General features: G+C 42.7%; 2 protein-coding genes across 2 annotated transcripts in view; one reads left to right on the top strand and one right to left on the bottom strand.

Moving 5' to 3' along the window:
• The window catches only part of beat-Ib (beaten path Ib), a 68,119-nt gene that overhangs the window by 23,819 nt on the left and 24,304 nt on the right, over positions 1 to 19,996 (top strand). The window contains exon 2 of the mRNA XM_001356146.4: positions 4,805 to 5,589. Coding sequence (XP_001356182.3) covers positions 5,520 to 5,589 — 70 coding nt within the window. The 5' untranslated portion in view covers positions 4,805 to 5,519. The remainder of the gene's footprint in view (positions 1 to 4,804; positions 5,590 to 19,996) is intronic.
• On the bottom strand, positions 1,666 to 3,111 carry LOC4816391 (uncharacterized). The gene is made up of 4 exons (XM_001356142.4): positions 2,899 to 3,111; positions 2,448 to 2,846; positions 2,062 to 2,378; positions 1,666 to 1,992 (listed from the first exon to the last, which is right to left on the bottom strand). The coding sequence occupies exons 1-4, from the start codon at positions 3,045 to 3,047 to the stop codon at positions 1,784 to 1,786; spliced, it is 1,074 nt and encodes a 357-aa protein (XP_001356178.3). The 5' UTR covers positions 3,048 to 3,111; the 3' UTR covers positions 1,666 to 1,783.

Consider the following 19,996-nt stretch of genomic DNA (forward strand, 5'->3'; position numbering starts at 1 on the left):
TTCTTGGTCAGCACCAAGAGCTGAGTCGTTGTAGTCATGTCTGTCTGCCATGACTCAGTGCCTGGTATAAAAGTACAGTCGCGGACAGCCAGGCCTTGCCAGGCTCACAGCATTCCCGCTCGTTTTTGGTGTTTTTTCCTTTCTTTAAATAAAGTTCTGAGGCATCTGAGGAATGTTATTGCAAAAGTCAAAGGAAAGAGGGGATACATGGAGATTGAAGCCCCTAATAGCTTTCTCCTTGCGATTGATGATCCAGTTGAGAACGGAAAGGGAATCGAGTAAGACTTCAAGTCTTGTTGGGGCAATCGCTTCAGTTCAGGCAGCTTAATTGCATTCGTGTGCCGAGAAAGGATCCCTGACATATAGTGTGTGTAAAGGACCAACAAAAATGGCTAAAAAGGCAAATAAAACAAGCGGAAAACGGAAGAAGCCAAGAGGAACGAAAATTCATTATGTATTTTGCGCCTCGGCCAGACTTAGAGCCATGTTCAATGAAACCCCGAGCTCTCACACTCGCACTCACACATCCTCGCATCCTTTCACGGACGGACGGTGCACCTTCAGCATCCGTATCAGCATCATCTTGCCCAGTCCCAGTCCCAGCCCAAGCCAATCCACTTCAGCACCTCGGGCCTGTGTTGCGGTTTGGCGCTTGTTAATTTTGCAGTGAAAATTGCTTTGGTATTTACAGTGCACTTGGCCAAAGGCGCATTACGGGCACGCCTGAATCCCTCCAGATCCCTCGAAACCTCCCCTCCGGCATTCGCTGGATGCTTTGGCAATTCCTTGGAGAGTGTGCTTTATGCTACTCCTATTTGCCTTAAACCTCGCCATCGCCCTGCCATCGTCCTGCCATCACCCTGCCATCGACAGCTGCTCAACATTTTCACGTGAAGTCTGACGCGAATGGATGCCTGATTGTGTTTGCCATCGCTCTCGCTGCGCTCTCTCTTTCTCTGTCGCTCTCTGAAGACTAATCAAGACAGCCACTTTATGCCAGAAAGTATGCTCCACAAGATTGCGTAACCTACTTATCTTTAAACTAATTTGTTTTCTAGATTCCCGTCCCCATACCCATACCCATCCCCATCCACAGCTGGAAGTCTTTTACATTTCTCTGCTGCTTCTGAGGTTTTTATCAACTTTGGTTTGGTTCACTTTTTGTGTGTGTTTGCGGGGCATTTCATTGCCAGCCACGATGCGACCATAAAACAATACAGCATAAAAAGTGACCCACCATTTCCTACCATCTCTCTCTCTACCGAGCACCACCTTCCTTCATTCCCCTAACAAGAAAAAGTACTCAAAGCGAATAAAACAAAAGTAACTATAATAAATGTTTGCAAATAAATTGTGAGCTGCTAAAAACGCACGCAAAAGGAACAAATTTTCTCGTCCTCTTCTTCAATTTTTGTTGCCTTGGCATTAAAAAAGTTTAAGCGCTTTGACTTCTTCCTCTTCACTTGAGATGAGTATGACCAAATCTGTTTTATGTTCCGGAATTTCTGAAACTCTGTGACTGATGGGGATACCAGATGGGGATGGGGATGGGGATGGAGTAGCTCTGAATAGTATTGTGCAGCAGGAGGAGGCACGTGTCGCTGTCATATCGGTAACAGATCGAAAGGCAAAAGTAAAACCACCCACGAATAAAACACTCACCACTATCTGAAGTCCAATTTAACAATTTAACAATTTTATTACGTTTATCCGCGAGTATGGTTGAAATATTTAAAAATGAAAATGAACTTGTCGGAACCCATTAAACGTGTGTAGGTGTCACCTAGTGACACAACGATTGGGTAACCAATTTTGGCTGGCAGTGACAACACATTTCCTCGGCGTTATACAACAATTCGTCGAGATAGTTTTTGACGCTACTGCGCTTATTACCAATGGTTGAGGCTATGCGATGAAAGACAAACGTGCAGAAGTTTTTTATTCTCTCCTCCTTCTGCGCCTTCAGAGACGTTTGGATATCGCGCCTGTGTTCTAAAGGGACGGATGTCGATGTCTCGGATAAAAACGAGACCAGTGCGATTAACCGCATTTAATACTTACTGGAAGCCAGTGAATTCTGAACTCTGACCACATCCGGATCCCGCTTGGACTTCTCGAACATCAATATGAGGCGCTGCATACGAAAATCGGTCTCTTTGGAGAAGCCCGGCTCAGTGATATCAACGTGAGTCGTGCAGTCTCCCAGGACAGCACCAGGACCTGGGAAAGGCGTTAATGTGTATGCATGAGACAGATGGAAGCTTTGGCGCATATCTTCGAGATATGAGCGTCGTTTGGCGATCGAAGCCCGCACACGACCGTTGTGGAAGCGGTAGCTGAAGGTGCGAGCCAGGTCCTCAATTATCCTAAGGCATCTTCTACGAGTTTTGACAGCGACACTACTATTAGTATGGAGGTAGGGAAAATGTGGGGAGCATTGATCGTACCCATCCGTGCGCAGGCAGTAAACCCCTGGCAGCTGATCGTTATTCTTCACATCGCGCAGACTTCGGGCTAAACAGCTGATCAGATCCTCGGCGAACTGCATCTGAATCAGCTGAAGGCCATTGAAGTCCTGCACGAACTGACGGGTGCGCCAGCCACGAAACAAAGTCTGGATCTTAGTTGCCTGCTCGTAGTAGTGGTCCAAAAGTTTCTTCTGCAGCCTCTGCTCCATCAGGACGTAGTAGTTCTGGCGAACACGGAAGCCCCGCCACCATCTGCTGATGGTGGTGACTGCAGCCGCTCCTTTGGCCAACATCTTCCGGCAGAGCCATCCCCGGACAAAGCGCTGGATGGTCCGAGCCGCCTTGAACAGTTTGTAGTCCAGCAACAATTGCAGGACTCTGAAAGAACTCCTTTTAATCCCCTTTGATTCTGTTGGAAAACTCGACCTACCGATTCTGAGGCGTGGTTCCAACGTCATTGCCGATATGCGAGAACGACGAACTTACGGATTGCTCGAAATAAAGCGATATGACCGACACTGCGTCTTCGGAGTACCGTCCGGTCAAGGAATGTGTCTTCTGTATTTTGTTTGAGGTCATTTTCAATTGTCAATGAGTAATGTGATTTTATGACAGAGCTGATAAGACTGCCTCGTTTACAAAAAGCAAAGGAAAATGTACACCTAACTAACCACAAAGACCTCTCTGACTACGAGATGTAGACAACTTAGATTTCGGGTGTAAACATTTCTCACATCATTCGGGAGCAGATCTGCGTAGTCATAACACCATGGAAAGGCGATTCAATCGGACATTTACTAGAATCGGACCGCTGATCGAAACGCATCTGCCGGAACCTTCCAAGAATCCATTCTGCCCGTGCAGGCGTGTCTTTCGTCATTCGATAAACGTCAAATTAAAAGCAGCACGCCAACAACCGACCCGCCACTTGGCCCATTGCTCGACTTGCCCCAGAGGGCATTCCACACCCCGAATGTGCCATATCACTTTCCCGAGAACCTCACGCCAGAGCACTCCACTTCAGCGGCAGAGCCTCCAATCAGAGCCGCAGTCAAGTTGTCACTCAGTCAACAATGTGGATGTGTCTATGGGAGCGGCAGAGCTCCCTTCAAGCGCATCTGCAGCTTAAAGGATTTACATTGAATACAGAATGTTGATACTTCATATCAGTTTAGTATGCCCCACGTCACAGGAGATTCTTACTAAAAAAGAAAGAGAAAACAAGATGGCGAGTGAGAGAATAGCGACAAACTCACTGTGAAAATCTTCGATTTCCATAAGTGAATTTTCCCTATGCACACAACTGCCTGGAGTCGAAGGGAGCGCAAGTAGGCAGCCGCGGAATGCACGAGCCCGGGCGCCATATACATATGTACGGGTACTCCCTCCGGCCTGCCACATCACCATACCGCCAGCTTCCTCCGAAATGGTGTCATGTACGAAATGTGAAAATCGTGTTGTACAATTTCATGGCTTGGCTTTTGCCAATTTCCAATGTAAAGTCAGGCGGCGAACGCATGCGGCTCAGGGCGAGGCTTTTCTGTGGCGCCAAAGTCTGTTCCCCCTTTTCCGGCGTCGCCATCCACCATCCGCCATCCACCATCCACCATCAGCGTGGCGAGGTCTGAGGTCTGAGCTGTGCGTATTTGGTTTGCTAATGGGCAACATTTGGATTTTCAAATCAGTTGGAAAATGCACTGAGGCACTGAGCTTGTGTTTTGTTCTCCCTCTGCCAAACTCCAAAGCCAATGCAGCTTAAAGCGTCCATCCGTCCATGATTTAGTCCACAGATGGGTACTGCCACTGCCACTACCACAACCAGAAGTTGGAGGCAGTAAATCTTTCTTGGGATATTGAATTTCATGATGATTGGAGTTGTCAAGGCAGGAAAGTGTCACGAACGGAGGAGGCCAACGCGAAAGTAATACGATTTGATTAAGGTAATGCGATGACGATGTGTTATGCAAAGTCTGCGAAGAAAAACCTATAAATTGTATAACAAAGATATCTATCTATGTATATAATAAAACGTAGCGACAGAATGGAAAATCCCATATCATTGTAATAGCTGAGCATTGAAAATGTTTCTTTAATAAAATATGAATAGTAGTTGAAATAATATATGGGAATCAATCAGTGGGTTGATTCCAAGAAAATATATCTCTCCTTCGGGTCATCGGTTTCGGGTCATCGCGCTTGTGCAGGGCGCTTGCCCCCGAGTCTACTATATTACTAATAAAATTAAGTAGTATGGCTAAGTATTCTATGTCTCAGTTAATACGAACAAGACTTCAAGTGAAACATATGCTAACCCTGATCCGCTTATCCATTTTCAGCTGGAATTGGAAACCGATACTAGCTCCATCATCTGCCAGCAGCAGCAGCAACAGCAGTCGAAACCCCAGGACGTGGAGCGGATGAACAGAACGAAGCGGGGAGCAGAGTAAAATCATATAAAATACATAGCAACAAAGTGCAAAAATTGTGTAAAACAGGAAATGAATATGCAAAAAACGCAAAAGGGATATGAAAAATGCAAATAGCCAAATCGAGTTCAATGAAAAATGCTGCTAACCCGAACATACGAGTACTTGTGTGCGAACAGATCCACAGGCAAGCCAGTGCCAGTGGCTTGAAGGTGTCCGAGTCCGAGTCCGAATCCGAATCGGAGCACAAATGGGACTCACTGGGAGATTGCTAATTGTGGCGGACTGGTAAACTGGTAAACCGAAGAAAGCAACATCATAAGCAAACGCAGAAGCGAAAGCAAAAGCACATGCGAAAAATGAAAACGAAAAATGTATTAAATGCTACCGCAAAATAGAGCAAAAAGTAAAACCAATCAGAGGGCAAAAAAGGAAATTGCACAAAAGGGATGGCGAGGGGAGTTGCCGAATGTAAAAATTGATTTCTGCGGTTTCAGCCAGTGGACATCGAACATCGGATATTGCTCATATATGACTTAAAATCACAGTGCTGCGGACACAAACACCAACAAAATTCACTAATTAATCAATAAATAATCACATTTGTGGACAAAAAGTCAACAGAATGCCACTGCCGGCGATTAAACTACGAAGCGTTTTCATCCTTGCCACTGTCTACATAGCAACCCTGCCAGGTGAGTGTGTGCGATAGCAAATTAATCAGATTTTTTCCACTCCTCATCCATTATGCACCCGCTTGTCAGCTGTTCAATGCAATATTTTGAAATAGAAGCCTCTCGTTTATAATCCCCAGCATTCCGATTACATTAAATATTAATTGCGAATGAATCACATTCTGAGTTGACCGAAGAGCCCCTCCGCCCACACTGCAGCATCCACATCATTTGCGGTTCAATTATGTTGCGGTCGCCATTTTGTGCAACCGTTTTGTGCTCCGGACATGCTTCGATTCAGTTTCTGTTTCTGCTCCTTTTTTGCTCCGACACATTCCCATAAACCACAAACAGTAACAGCAACAAAACTCTGTCGCAGCGGCTAAAAGTTAATCTCCGTTCGAGGGTTGACAGGTGCAAATGTAAAGCCACCAAAAGTTAATCAGTGCTGCGGAGCGATCGATGGCGCGGATATTAGATATGAGATTTGTACATAAAAGCAAAAAAAAGTTCTCATTACTAGCTCTGAAAATTCGAAAGAAAGTTTCGAAATGCATTTGGTAGCACATTCACCAACAATGAGAGTTTCCCTGAAAGGACATTTGTCAAAAGGCTAAGTCCAGCTTAGTGCTCGTCTACCTGCCATCACCTTAAGCCTTTCCTATCTGACGATTGTTCTACCAAGGTAATATCCTCGCACTCCATTGACTTCAATTGTGCCCTGTATTTACGCTTATTTGATTCCAGATGCATTGTCTGCCAATTCAAATTTGCGATATTGCAAAGGCATTCATTCAGCTTTTTCTGTCATTTGAAACTCAGCTCTGCTCTGCGCGCCTTGTCAGCCATTTTCCTTTGTAAAAACATTTTTCATTAATATTTTGCTCAAATTTTTTGTAATATTTCTCTTCGTTCGCTGCCATTTGACGCTCCGTGCGACTGTTTGTTTGTCACTTTGCTGGAATCTCCATCAGGCAGGGAGTGCAATATGATTCGGATACCATTTCAGTTCTCCAGCTTTTCCTTCTATTATTTTTTCGAGATTTCTTCTGTCCCCCATTCCCCATTCCCCGTCCCCCATCGCCCGTCCTCCTTACCATCTGAAACTCTAGGCAAAATGGCTGCTGCAATGACTTGTCGCTTTGTCTGCATTTCCGGCAGCTTTAATTTCATTTCGTATTCCCACTTCCACTCCCGCCCTTCTCTTTCTTTCATTGTGAGATCGGGGCATAATAAAGTAGTAAAAGAAGCGCTCATAAATCCCCCGCTTTATATCCGCTTTTTGGCATTTTATATTAAAAACTGGAAAATGTGAGCCATGAGGATGCGAGGGGCATTTGTAAAGCTGAACTTGAAAGTTGGTCGCAAATTGCCGGAGCCTTTAATAGCACGGGCGCAGGGCAATTCATCAGGGCGACTTCCGGTTCCGGTCTAGGCCAAAGCTACACAACAGCTTGATTTTGATTTTGATTCCCACTCTTGACTGCCGACTGGCATGTGGCCAACTGACGTGCTCTCCCGCTTGCCCCCAACCCCCGACAAGTCTAGACCAAGTTAGTCATATTTCAGGACATGCACACACTCAAAATCAAAGGGGAAACGGCGCCGGAGCCTGTTTAAAATTGCAATCACGTTCCGCGTATCCTTCACTACACACGCATTCCAATGGCCAACACTGAGGCGGTCCTTCGATGCCCTGCCTGTGTGTGTGTGTCGGAGCCGACGCACATTATCCGACAAATGCAGAGTGCAAAAATACTCTGCCACCGAGGTGTGCCAGAGGAGCTTTCCCGACAGTTTATGAAATCAAAGTGATTACAAAATTAAATTCATAGAATACAAAAAATACATTATTAATGAATTAATGGAAGAGGGTAGTTCGGTACACATCGGATAGTGGATACTTTAAGATCCAGAGTGAATATGGATTTCACTCAGTAGCACATATTTCCTCAAAAATACTTAATCAAGTAATCCATTCCCGACCGAAACATTCATTAATGTTAACAATTAATGTTCGACTACTGTAGTAATAAAAAAAATAAAGCATAGTAAAGGCAAACAATTTTTTATTACATTTAAAATTTTTTAATTTTAAGTGTTAAAATAGTTTACACCAAAAATTTATATTAAAAAAAAATCATTGCAATTATAAAAAAAAAAAAATTCGACAAGGTTTTATTTTTTAATCTATCAAATATGAATAATGCATAATTCTCTCATTAATCACATAGAAAACCACTCGAGAAATAACTTTCCGATTTAGGTCCTTCCTAGTCCCTTTTCCTCTTGTGTACAAAAAACAACACCAGGTTTGTTTAATATGATGATGATTTTTATCTAATAAAACTGCACACAGCAGGGCTACACTTTTCCTCCAGATGATTAAAACCAACAAGATAAAAGAGGCTTTCTGGGCCTTTTCTAACACAGCAGGATTAGATTACTTGCTAAATTTGGCGATAAGAAAGAACCAAAGACATTTTATGTTCTTTCTCTTAAGAGCAACTCGATCAGATGATCATTCGATCACTGGATCGATACTTAGAAATTGGAAAAAGTGTGCCATACGCTCATTATAGTAGCAATACTATCGTCCGCCACTATGTACCTGATTGAATATTTTGTCAAACTTCTATATCGCACCACTTTATTGCTGCGGACATGGTTTTGCCTTTTGTGGATTTTTTGTTTTAATATTTTTAGCTTAACGTTTTGCTGGCACTCTCTCTGTCTCTGTTCCTGACTCGCCCGGGAATCCAACAACGAACGATTTTCAGCGCTAAACTTTTGACACTCACACAACCTTAGGCATGTACACACACACAGACGCTGTGGCAGGCTCACCCACACAGCCTTGTGTTTCGACACGCACGCGATGCATGCGGCGGCTGCCGGAAATGCCAGGCTCAACGTCCAAGAACAGCAACAGCAGCAGCCACGAGTACAAGAGCAAGAATCAACTGTGGATGTGGCATGTGGATGTGGATGTGGATGTTGACGCTTACTTTGGCCCACTCATGCAGCCGCCTCTTCTCTCGTATACCCTCTCCCCAGGCAGCACCACCCGCTTAGCTGACATTTTTGCCAGCGTAATCACGATTAAACTGTCAACGGCATACTAATTAGATTTTTATTTTTATTGCGCCATGACAACGCCGCGTGATGTTGCCGCTTCCCCTGTCCTGCGGCCTGCTGCTGCCAGCGTCCTGGCCCCTGGTTCCTGCCTCTCGAGTCCTGTGTCCCTTATCCCGTGTCCTGTGTTCATGTGGCGAAGGTCCTGCTTAGCCAGGCTGCCCCCACTCGTGCTATTTTTTGCCATTCTCAGTGAAGCGCGTGCCTCGCATGACCAAGTGACATGGCACGCCAGGAAACGGAAGGGGAGGAATTCTCGTAGAGAAACAGAGGACAGAGAAGAGACTGACGAGGGACATTGTTGGGGACATTGAGCAACAGCAAGCAGGACTAGGAATAGGACCCTTGCCGGGGCACTTTGTGGCGCCTGCTACTTGTGATTTATGCCTTATCATATTTATGAAAATTATTGTTATTGATGGCATTCGGTATTGAGTGAGCGCAAAAAGAGCAAACAAATCCAATTGATTGATTGAAAGATTGAGCGAAACATTTCCGTAATTGATTTAAAATGTGTGGCCTTCCCCTGGGCATATTAAATAATTGAAGTGCTTGCTCGGGGTTCCCAGAGATCTTCTGACCTCGATTTCTGTTGAACTAAATTCGCATTGGAATTGGAATATTTTACCCACCATACCCATACTACTGGTAAACCCTACTTAGCTAAGAAGACCCTTCCGTCTATAGTTACAAGCAGTGGTCCGAATGATGCCAGACAGCAAGGTAGATTGTAAATCTCTTGACACATGTACCTACCTTTAACTGAATAATGAGTGCAGACTAATTCATCATTAGTAAAATTAAATTTGAAAGTGCTTTGCCCTCACACCTCCACAATCCTTTAATGCACTTCCCATTCAAAATGGGGTTCCTTTCGGTCTGTGAGGGAAGTCGCATATCTCACGCTCCAAGTGGTGCATAGTTATGCCCGAGTCGAGTCCTATTGAAGTTCCCTCTTCTTGGCTAGCATTTCTAGACGGTCTTTCTTTCGGATCTCCCTCTCCCTTTCAACACTTCTCTCAGGGGAGGTGGTAGATCCCGGTTTGTTTGGTTTGTTTGTTAGGGTCTATTACTTCCGAGCTGTTGAATGCGTCATCAAGAAATCCCCCGAGCACAGTTCCACGTTTAAGCTGTACACCTGTGAAAAGGTGGAGTACCCACCCGCCTTCACTCACTGTTTCCCTTCTCATTTCTATACAATTTCTCGTCGCCTTTCCTTTTGTTAATATTTTTTCTAGATTTATTTTCATTAAGTTCCCGTACAGGAAGTGTAAAGCTTTGTTGCCTCCGTTGTGGGTGGTGTTCGGGCCAGTTTCTGTTGCTGGTTCACTGGGCCAAGTGCTAATGCGGCCAGACAATGGAGGCGCGGCTGTTGCCCGAAACATGCTCCCAAAAAAACGAAAAACAAAAATGCAGGTAAATTTAATGAAAATGTGCAAATAACACAGAGCACCAGGAGCACCAGCACTACATCCAAACAGCCTTTGCAGTGGGTTTTTGTTGCTATTATGTATAATTGTTGTTTCGCCGAACTGCCAATTACGAATGCGTAAATATTGTTGCTTACAATTTAAAATAATTATCGTGCTCAACCATAACAATGGATCTCGCTGCAGTTCCCCATTATTTGCTCTTTTCTGTTGTTCTTTCTAGCCGCTGATTACTGTGCCCGAGTGTTTCTTTTATAATCTACAAATTATAAAGCTTTTTTTACTTTTCCCTTCATAAAATACTGAACTAAATGCTTAAATTTTCTTTTGAAAAATTCCAAATTTTTTAGCATATACATAAATAATATTTCGGTTTAGTTTTGCGCTCAGAAGAGTGTATTTTTCACAACAGTTTTTATTACCCAATACAATGACTCACACCGCAAACAAATTTTTATTCATATTTTTATCAAGGACTTCCCATTACAACAGAAAACATAAAAAATTCGAATTATAAAAACTTTTCCGCGAAATCAGATCAAATAGTTGCCCACATAAGCAGGCTCCGCTTCCCTGAAATGAAACAAAATCGGCCTTTAAAAATTATATAAATGAGGGAGCAGGCCCCAAGTGGAGAGGCATCCACTTTATTTACCAAATATGTTGATCTCTGATGAAAATGCGGGAAGTGTTTGTTTCCGCGGGTGGAACTGGTCCATGGCGATGTACCACACACGTAGCCCAACAAACTTTCCACAGACCAAAGTAAATGCTCCCAATGGAACCGGAGCCAGCGGGAGCAGCAACCTCATCATCATCATTTTGGTGTCGTCATGTGAGCGCCACGTGAAGCATGGAATTGAATACACATTTTTTGCGTCTGTGGATTGGGGCCCTAGCCTCGGTGTCCAGGCTGCCGGTCGGGGCCATGAAACGTGTTCCATGTGTCCCGTATTGCATATTCATAGCTTTGAGTGATGCTAATTTCACTTGATGTATAACATATCTCCACATGTACAGCGCGTTCGACAACCTTTTATGCCCTGCAATACTCTCCTGTAGACAGTCCAGAGGTGGGTCTTCTTTATGGGTATTTATGAGTTTTGGTTTGATTTAATTTATTCGTTAACAATGACCTGCGAGCGAACCGTCTTAATATAAGGATTTAATAAACAAATGCAGATACACTTGAAAAGAACAATGTAGCAACAAACTAAACAACCAGGTACTCAGTTTCTATAGTAAAACAATACTGTTGAATTTTCAAAAATGTGGGTTATCGGTATGAAAAAATCTTGATCTGCCAATGAATCTAGTACTAACCATGTTCGAAGGCCTGGTGGTGCTCAAAAAGCGAATATACACGCAGACATTAAACTTGTTTCGATCATTTTGGCAAACAAATTACCAGATTTTCAAGGCATCAAGTTAATTATATTTCCAGAAAAGGCTCATGTACATGTAATTCGGGAGCGTAAATGCCGAAATGTAAGAGTAAATCTTTAATAAAAGGATAAAATAAGGAGGTCATCAATAGACCCAGGAAAGAAATAATTAATCAAATTCACCCGGGGACAAATTCCTAGGTGCTATAGCGGGTATAAGTCAATCCATTTTATTCTGGAAGTACTGAACATCAGGTAATTTCAGTCTCCCATTTCATCATCACAAGGGCCTAAAGGAACGATCGTCAATGATGATTGGTCGGCTATGGTATTGTTTGATCGCAAGGTCCGGCATAAACCTTCCTAAATTTAATCGGAACAGCACATATTCGACAGCGAGTTGGAATGCCCATACCGATATATTACAGTTTGTACTGAGGCAGTACAGAATTGAGTCCTGCGCATCCGTTTAAAAAGAATTCCCAAACTTTTTCAATAATTCAACGCAAAGAAAAATAGAAAATCTTTGCCGCATTAAAATCACTTTAAAAATCGACGCTACATTACGCGGGTAACTTTTGCGAAAGAGTCCCAGCGACCCACAAAAAAAAGGAAAATAATAATGTCTAAACCCTGTATGCTTCGGCCTGCACAACCTTAGGAGGGTTTTTATTTCTTTTTTACGATTTCACACAATGGACGCACTGGGCACTGCGCATTAAATAAGCTCCCAAGAAGCATTTATCAAATTTCTTCTTATAAATGTTGCTTTCCCTCAGCAAGCCGGACCCGGACTGTGACTACTTGTAGTGCTTCCTTTTCTTTTGATTTCGCTGGCGCACTGAATTTTTGAGACATTTATAAAACGGCAGGCGGGCGGTCGGCCTGCCTGTCGGGCAACAGGCAGTGTCAGTGGCAGGTGGGCAGCATAATGTGGGCTTAATGACAGCAATGAAGATGCCAAAATGATAAACAGCAGCAAAAATAAGAGAGAGGCGACCACATCCAAGAAAAATCGCAGACAAACAGAAAATGGGAAATGTGTTTGGTCATTAGGTGTTTTACTTCGTTACAACGCGGGGAACCACTTTAAAGCACGGGTAAAAACTAAATCGATAATACACAATGGTGTATACGAGTACAGGGATTCCAAAATAAGGACTAATGTTTTTTCAGTCGATATAACAACTATGTGTATTCATGAGTTCTAAAAAATACTCATTGATAATAACTAAAAATAAAGAAATAATAACTAAAAGCAGAACTATAATAATCAACTAATATTCCTAAATGCCCTAGTATGCCCTTTTATAGAAAATTAACGGAGGCGAAAATGGGGATCTTATGTTGTCCCTATGAGCATTTATTCCAATGCTGTTGTTACTTGAATTCCGATCAGTGCACCGAAATCTCTCTGTACTTAAGTGGAGAATAAAACTAATAATGTAATTAAATTTTGAAATACTACGACAACTGAACTCTTTGAGACTTCTCAATGTATTTTATAGAAATGAAAATCGGAAAACCAACCATCGGAAACTCGATTTTTCTATATAAGAGTAGTTATATAATCAGGCCGGCATTCAGAACCAGAACAAGTCTTATCGCTTAGCTTTAGAAACTATAAGCTGTAGAAATCTAATTCAATTCAGATATTTGCTGCGAAGCAAAGGCAGTGGATTGACTAGAACTCTAAGAGTAAAGATCCATTGTGCAAGCTAGAGAGACTGGAGATTCATGGTGATTCATCACGGGATTGAACTGTTGTTCTGTTATCATTTGTATTCGGTTCTCTTCTCCCTGGGCACACTTTAAAAGTCAATTAGTTGTCAAATGTTTTTATTCTGCTGCCATTGGTCCTAAAAATAGCAAGGAAACGTGAAAACGGCAAGATGAAAATGTTCCGGACAACAGTACAATGTCGAAATAATAATAATTTATAACTATCACTGTCATAAGTTCATGACATGCTCATCAATCAATGCATTAGACAGGTCCACAGCAGTGTGGGAAAGTCTTCACATCGAGCCCTAACCCGAAGACCAACTGGGCGTCCGCTCTGGCAGAACTTTTCCGTGGCATTGGTAATAATTTCATGTTGCATACGGAATTTCCACGCTGCTATTGACAGCAATTGCGTTGCCAGCCCGATTCCTTCCATGTCTGTCTGCGGGGCTGATGCCTTGGAGAAGTGTTTGAGAAACTTGTCGAAATGTTGCTGAAAACTTATTTCAATTCAACATGGAAAAGTTCCCATTTTGCTGTCTGTGTCTCTGGGTTGGCGATGGTTGAGGTTCTCCTTGGACCAACTGACAGCTGATTGAATTGGATATTAATTCGATTTGGGATTGGGGGCTTACACAAAAGTGCTGGGGCATCAGCTAAGTTTTAGTTTAGCAAAATACACGATTAGATATAAGAATAATACATTCAGAGTTATTCTTGAGACATTTTACACAGTAACACTTCACCAATAGCAACTAAGTAAAAATAATACCTATTATTTGGTCATTCTTATTTATTTACACATACCTTTTATGCCACTATACATCAGTCTTTGCGAGTAAAATGCTCCTTCTTTAATTTTTTGTGACCACATTTAAGCCACAGAAACCGAAGCCAGATTCCCATTTGTTGCAGCGAATTTCCTTTTCACTTTGGCTCAACTTTTCCATTTTACTTGCCTTCCCTTCGTTCTCTGTGCATTTTCCTGCTTGGCTTTTGTTTCGGTTGTACTACAGGTATATTTTTCTCGCATTGCTATTATGTGTTGCATTCGGCTGACATCGTTCGTATCTGAGTATTCCATTTTCCATTTTATATCTTTTTTCTGCTCGGCCCTTCCATGGCTTATTCAAATTGAGTCAATTTTTGTTAAATTTCCGTTCGCCTCTTCTTGGTGGTTGGGCCATCGCCTCCTGGCTGTCCTGTTTGCCGAAAGGTTTACGTGGCTTGCTGGACTGCTGCTGCTCCTGATCCTGGAACTCCTTCTGGCTGGCCTTAATCCTGCCCAGCAGCGTCAGTGGAATGTGTCGGCCCAGAAAGCCAATTTAAAAATGCCAACAATGATTTATGTCCACCGGCTCCGTGCCGCCGTCCACAGGCTGCCCGAGTATGGTAATAATTTAAATAGTCAACAACTTCGTGTGGCTTTAATTTATGCAATTAACCCATATGCTTAACCCGTGCATGCCCTACCCCACCGGGCCAGGCGCGATGTAACTAATAAAACTAAATGACTTAATGTCCCCTGGACGCTTTCCCGCCTTTCCGTTTTCTGCTTGCGTGCTCCGGTCCAAGTGGCAAAGGTCATATTATCAGAAACAACAACTGCTATTACTGCAGCGACATGGGGTGGAGTAGGGTCCTACTTAAGCTAGTGGTAACGTCTCTATTTATACGAATACCCGCACAAACCGCTTGACGCTCCCCGGCAGAAAGTCATTGACTTCCTCTGGCGGCCCAGGCCGTGTGTGTGGGAATGTGTGTTAACAGCATTTGCTGGAAAAGGTGCAATTAAAGTACACGAGCCACGGACACGAGAACAACAACCAGCAGCAACATAAATGACAATAAAGGGACAAGGAAGATGCGAAGGAAAATCCATGTGGAACTGGAAACACTCTTAAAAACCCTAATATTCCAAAAGAATGAATGAATTTCCAAAAGTTCCCGTTAAAGAGAACTTCTTTTAAAACTCTATGTGTTTGTTTCAAACGAATCTAAAAATGTATATAATCATATTCCGTTTCCATCATTGATTTAGTTATATCACTTGATTGAGATTTAATTTTGCAATGCAAATATTTATAAGTAATTGATAGACTAGTGCTTTATTACTACTTCCATTCATATTAGCAGGAATTAAACATTTTAGTATATTACAAATTTAGGCACCTCCAAACCGTTAGTCTGACCAATATTCTTCGTTCTTTATTCCTTATTGAATGGGATCAAGAGCCCAAAACAAACTCCATGTCATCATCGACGAACCCTACGTTAAGCCATAGAAAACATCAGCGACGACAATGACGACTAGACAACGACAACGAGAATCGTGGTGTTCTCTCCTGGCGGCTCTGCGGACATAGTTGCTTGGCTGAGTGGCAGTTGCAAAAAGCCATTATAAGCATATGTGCCGGTTTAGGAAGTTCTGGGTGGATGCAGTGCCGCTCTTCCTTTGGCCCCAGCTGCTGAAGTGCTTCCGCATGTCGTGAGTGAATGGCGGGGGCCTGGGCCTGGGCCTGGGCTTGGGCTTGGGCCATTATGGAGCGAGTTCTGTTTGGAGCTAGGCAAATGTGTGCAATATTACTGGTAATGGGTTGGTTCTCTCTCTATCTGTGCCCCCGATCCCATTGAATGTTGGCTGATAAGTGGAAAATTCGTGTAAATCTTTATTCCCCCAGATTGGATTAAGAGAATAAAGATGGGTGGTGGCTGGCGCTTCATCTGGTTCATTAATAACATCCGTTCGCGTTCTGTTCTGAAATTCCCGTGAATTTTGTTATATGTTTGAAAGCTGTTGCCCCGAAAGCAGGGCAGACACATGGCAAACAATTCGTTTTGGCACTGCAGCGTTTGTTTTTGCCTGTTGTTTTAGGCGCCAACGGGACGATTAAAAATCATTTGCTAAAATATTCCATTACGCCGCCCAGAGTGGTCATTGGATGTTTTGACAGCCGTCCCTGACCTCTGACAAGTTTGGCGTTACAATGTAAATATTTGATATATTTTGAGTTTGTCAGAGATGTCCCATTGAGGTGGGAATTTTGAATTTAAATTGCTATAAATTCTGGCAGGCTCTAAGCACCATTTTACACCGGCTAGAAGATTTTCGAATCGACAAACTCAACGAGTGTATCCCCCAAAAACCCTTGTACCACTGTGCGGGCGCTGACAGCGGATGTGGGCTTACCTCGTACAATGGTCCCCACACCCCACACGCGAGCTAATTAATTGCGCATAATTAATAAATTTAAGCAATCTTAGGCCACGCCTTACAAATAAATCACTTGGCGCGAGACAACGACAACTCGAGAGTGCCGCCTCAGAATTTAATTACACTTTCATCAGCTAATCACACAATTTGCACCGCACCAGCCAAAAGGCTTTAAGAAGCCATCGTAAAGACACAAGCGGCACTCGTAAAATGTGCCATAAATCTGCCCAGAAGACGTCACTTACTCCCGCCTGACTTCGCACTTGATGGGCGACAGATCCGCCGCACGAAACCCTCTAGCCTCTTCGCCTTCCGTTTCCCTGCTGGTATGCCATGCCATCCAATTATAACTCCCGCCAGACGTGATAAATCAATAAAAGTGTCCTCGGCAGAAGACAGACTCTTGAGGTGTTTACTCGCCTGATAGCTTCCCCCGTCGATGTAAATATGCCAAAAAGGGGAAACATAATGTGACATAAAGTCTGGCTAAAGATTAATCTCTAGTTTGTTGAGAAACGTTGAGACTGCCTTTTGGCGACGGCAGGGAGTCTCCATAGATAAAATGATCAGCATAACTTGACTCAACCTCTTGGGTAAATAAGGAGACTTAGCAAAAGTTAATAGTATAAAGTATAGGGTTCTAGTGGTCAATTTTCGGTATGAAACAATTGCAGCATATCTTATTATCGTACCTTAAGCAATGTGAATTTGTAAATTATTTTCTTTCTACTGTATAACTATTTTAGACTGATATTTGCTGGGAAACCAACACTTTATTACAGTCTACCCGTACCGTTTATTGTATACTGTTTATTTTTACTAACTCGTACATCCTTCGCTCTTTCTCCCATCTCATATTAGGTAATTGATTGCAAAATGAAATTAATTTCTATGGGTGTCTGTGTCGGGCTGTGTCGAGACGCGCTTGAGTAAGTACGGACCATATATCACACATTTGAGTGGAAGCGAGCGAAGGGGAAAAACAACTACTAAATAATTGTTAATGTATTACGAATAATTTATGACACTATTTCATAAAAAGCAATAATTTTTCAATATCAAACGAAGCGTCAAGCCCGGCCCCGAGCCCCCGGGCAGAGTGCCCCAAAGTGTTGCAGCACAGTTGCAGCGCGAGGTTCTCCCATGCCCAGGGGGAGCTACCTCGAGCTCTGCCACTGCTTTCGTAATAAGCTTGATAAATAATAAAAGAGCATGAGGCAAGTGGACGGGTTCGAGTGTGGGAAGGGGAAGGGGAGGTGGAACCAGCCCAGTCTGGGCCCTACAAAGTGAAATTTATCATTTTTCATTGCTGCAAGCTGCACTTTCTTGAAACATTTCACTCAGCATTGGTCGTGAGGGTGCTCCTGCTCCCCAATGCCCTGCCTCTGCAACCATTTTCGGTTTCATTTTTGGACTCCTTAGATGTCAGCATGTTGGTGATGCCTTCGCTGCTGCTGTGCTGCCGTTGTTTTTCGGGCTGGAGGCAACTGGCAAATGTTTGCAAGAAAAGATTAATTGATTCCACTTGGCTGCATCCAGAGTGTCCCTGCTGGTGCTGACCCCCTCCCCCTTCGGGGCGATAGGAGAGCTTGGGGTCGGTTAGGGTTACGTGTCCTGCTTCGCCTCGTGAGGTAGGAGTGCTAGGAAATCGTTAAGTTGGCTTTGTTTAAGGTTCATATCCTTGCCCCTGGCTAGGTTCTGCTAAGGTTTGATTAAGAACTTAATGAAATATTTCTTCAGTTTGATTTATAGAGAAACTTCGATAGACAGTACATCTTAGACAAGTTGAGTTGTTTATTTAGTTCTGGAAAAACATCAATAATTTTCAGTTTTACCGATGTGGTGTGAAATAATGAAAAGTCTAATAGAAAAAGCCTAAAATGAACTGAAATATGGTGCAGGGTTAGATGATAAGACTACAGTCAGCGGTCTGCTTCGTGATTCCATCACTCTACTTATAGGCGAAGGATTTATCCGAGATAACACTGTTATCATCCTGATTGATTTACATAAGCGGGAATATGTTCGGGTATACCCAAATATGTATGATACAATGCTCTAAATGATTAAAAGTTTATAAATTGTCAGTACTCGCGGCCGACTTGCCCTCAGCCCACTCTTTGTGGCTGCTGCAGTTAACGTTTTCGCAGCAGTTGGTGGAAAAGAAACAAGTAGCAACTTTGCCAGAACTTGTCACGGGTGCCAGTTTCTGGCCAAGTTTGTGTTGAGGTTGAAGGTTTCTTTGCATTTGTTGAGGGCGTGACGAAGAGACGGAACTTGAGCTAAACATTTCAGACATGCAGCACAGCTTAATGTTTGACAGAGCCAAAACAAGCGACGGTCCTTTTCCATGGCATGGCGCTCCCAGAGAAATCTCCGACTTGTCAGCCATTTTGAAGTGACAAATATATTTAATTGCTGGCAAAAGTTTACTGCGCAAAAGTTGGCAATATTTTTTGGTTCACTTCGTTTTTTTTCTTATATTTTTTTTTTGTTGCTAGCATGTGTGGTATAGACGTTTTTATAATTGTTAGTAATTACTTTTTCATTTGTGGCCCTAATGAAATTTCTGCACTTTGCTTTTGGGCAGCTCCATGGTCTTGTACTTTCACACACAGTATGTATGCATTTATAACGAATCCATCTTAAAAATGCAACAGCCTGCAATATTATTTCTGCTGAATTAACATTTTAATAGTCGGCAATACACTGGCGACGGCGACGGCGACTGCTCTTTCTCCGTGGCGGAAATGCAAACGAGAACAGAGCCTCAGCCAAATGATTAAATTTTAATTTCATTTACTTTTTAATGTTTGGTGGAACTTAGCAAACTATATTTAAGGCATCCACCGAAAAGTTCAAATACAATTTTAATGAAACAATGAAATATTAATTAAAATTATGAAAGTTCTTAACAAGAAAGAAAAACTAGATTCTGGGTAATGAAGAATTTGAATAATAAGAACAGTCTACCGAAAATATAATGTTTTCTTATGCAGACCTTCTAGGAAGATTTCTACCACAATTTTTAGTAGCTATTAAAATACCCCGAGAATGAGAGCAGCTCCGTTAATTCAAGAGACAGCCTGTGTTTCAAAATCTTAGAAGAACAAAATGTGATTCTTCGTCGCGATCGTTGTATTCGCTATCCTGGTATGCAGAGGTAGGAGAGCAATACTTAGTCGATATGGCAATGGTATGTTCCAGCCAATTGTAAGATTATGACTCGGAAATAGTAGTCAAACTAGAGCATCATCTCCCTCGTGCCTTGAGGTAAGTGGTGAACACGTTGCCTCGCTAAACCGTTAAGGACCCTACTTATCCAAAGACATTCATATTATTTGGGCAGACTCCCTTAAAAGCTGACAATATACATAGTTGAATATAGGAATTGGACTGATACGACCAATAGCGTGGGGACTCTATATGTTCCAACCATTTCTAAATTTCTTTCTTTTTATATTTATACCAGATATTGCGTAAGACCAGAAAACTGTAAATACTCAACGTCCCGCTCAAAATTATGGAAATCTGCGAAT

Source organism: Drosophila pseudoobscura, chromosome 4 (genome assembly GCF_009870125.1).
Source record: "Drosophila pseudoobscura strain MV-25-SWS-2005 chromosome 4, UCI_Dpse_MV25, whole genome shotgun sequence".
Taxonomy (NCBI): Eukaryota; Metazoa; Arthropoda; class Insecta; order Diptera; family Drosophilidae; genus Drosophila; species Drosophila pseudoobscura.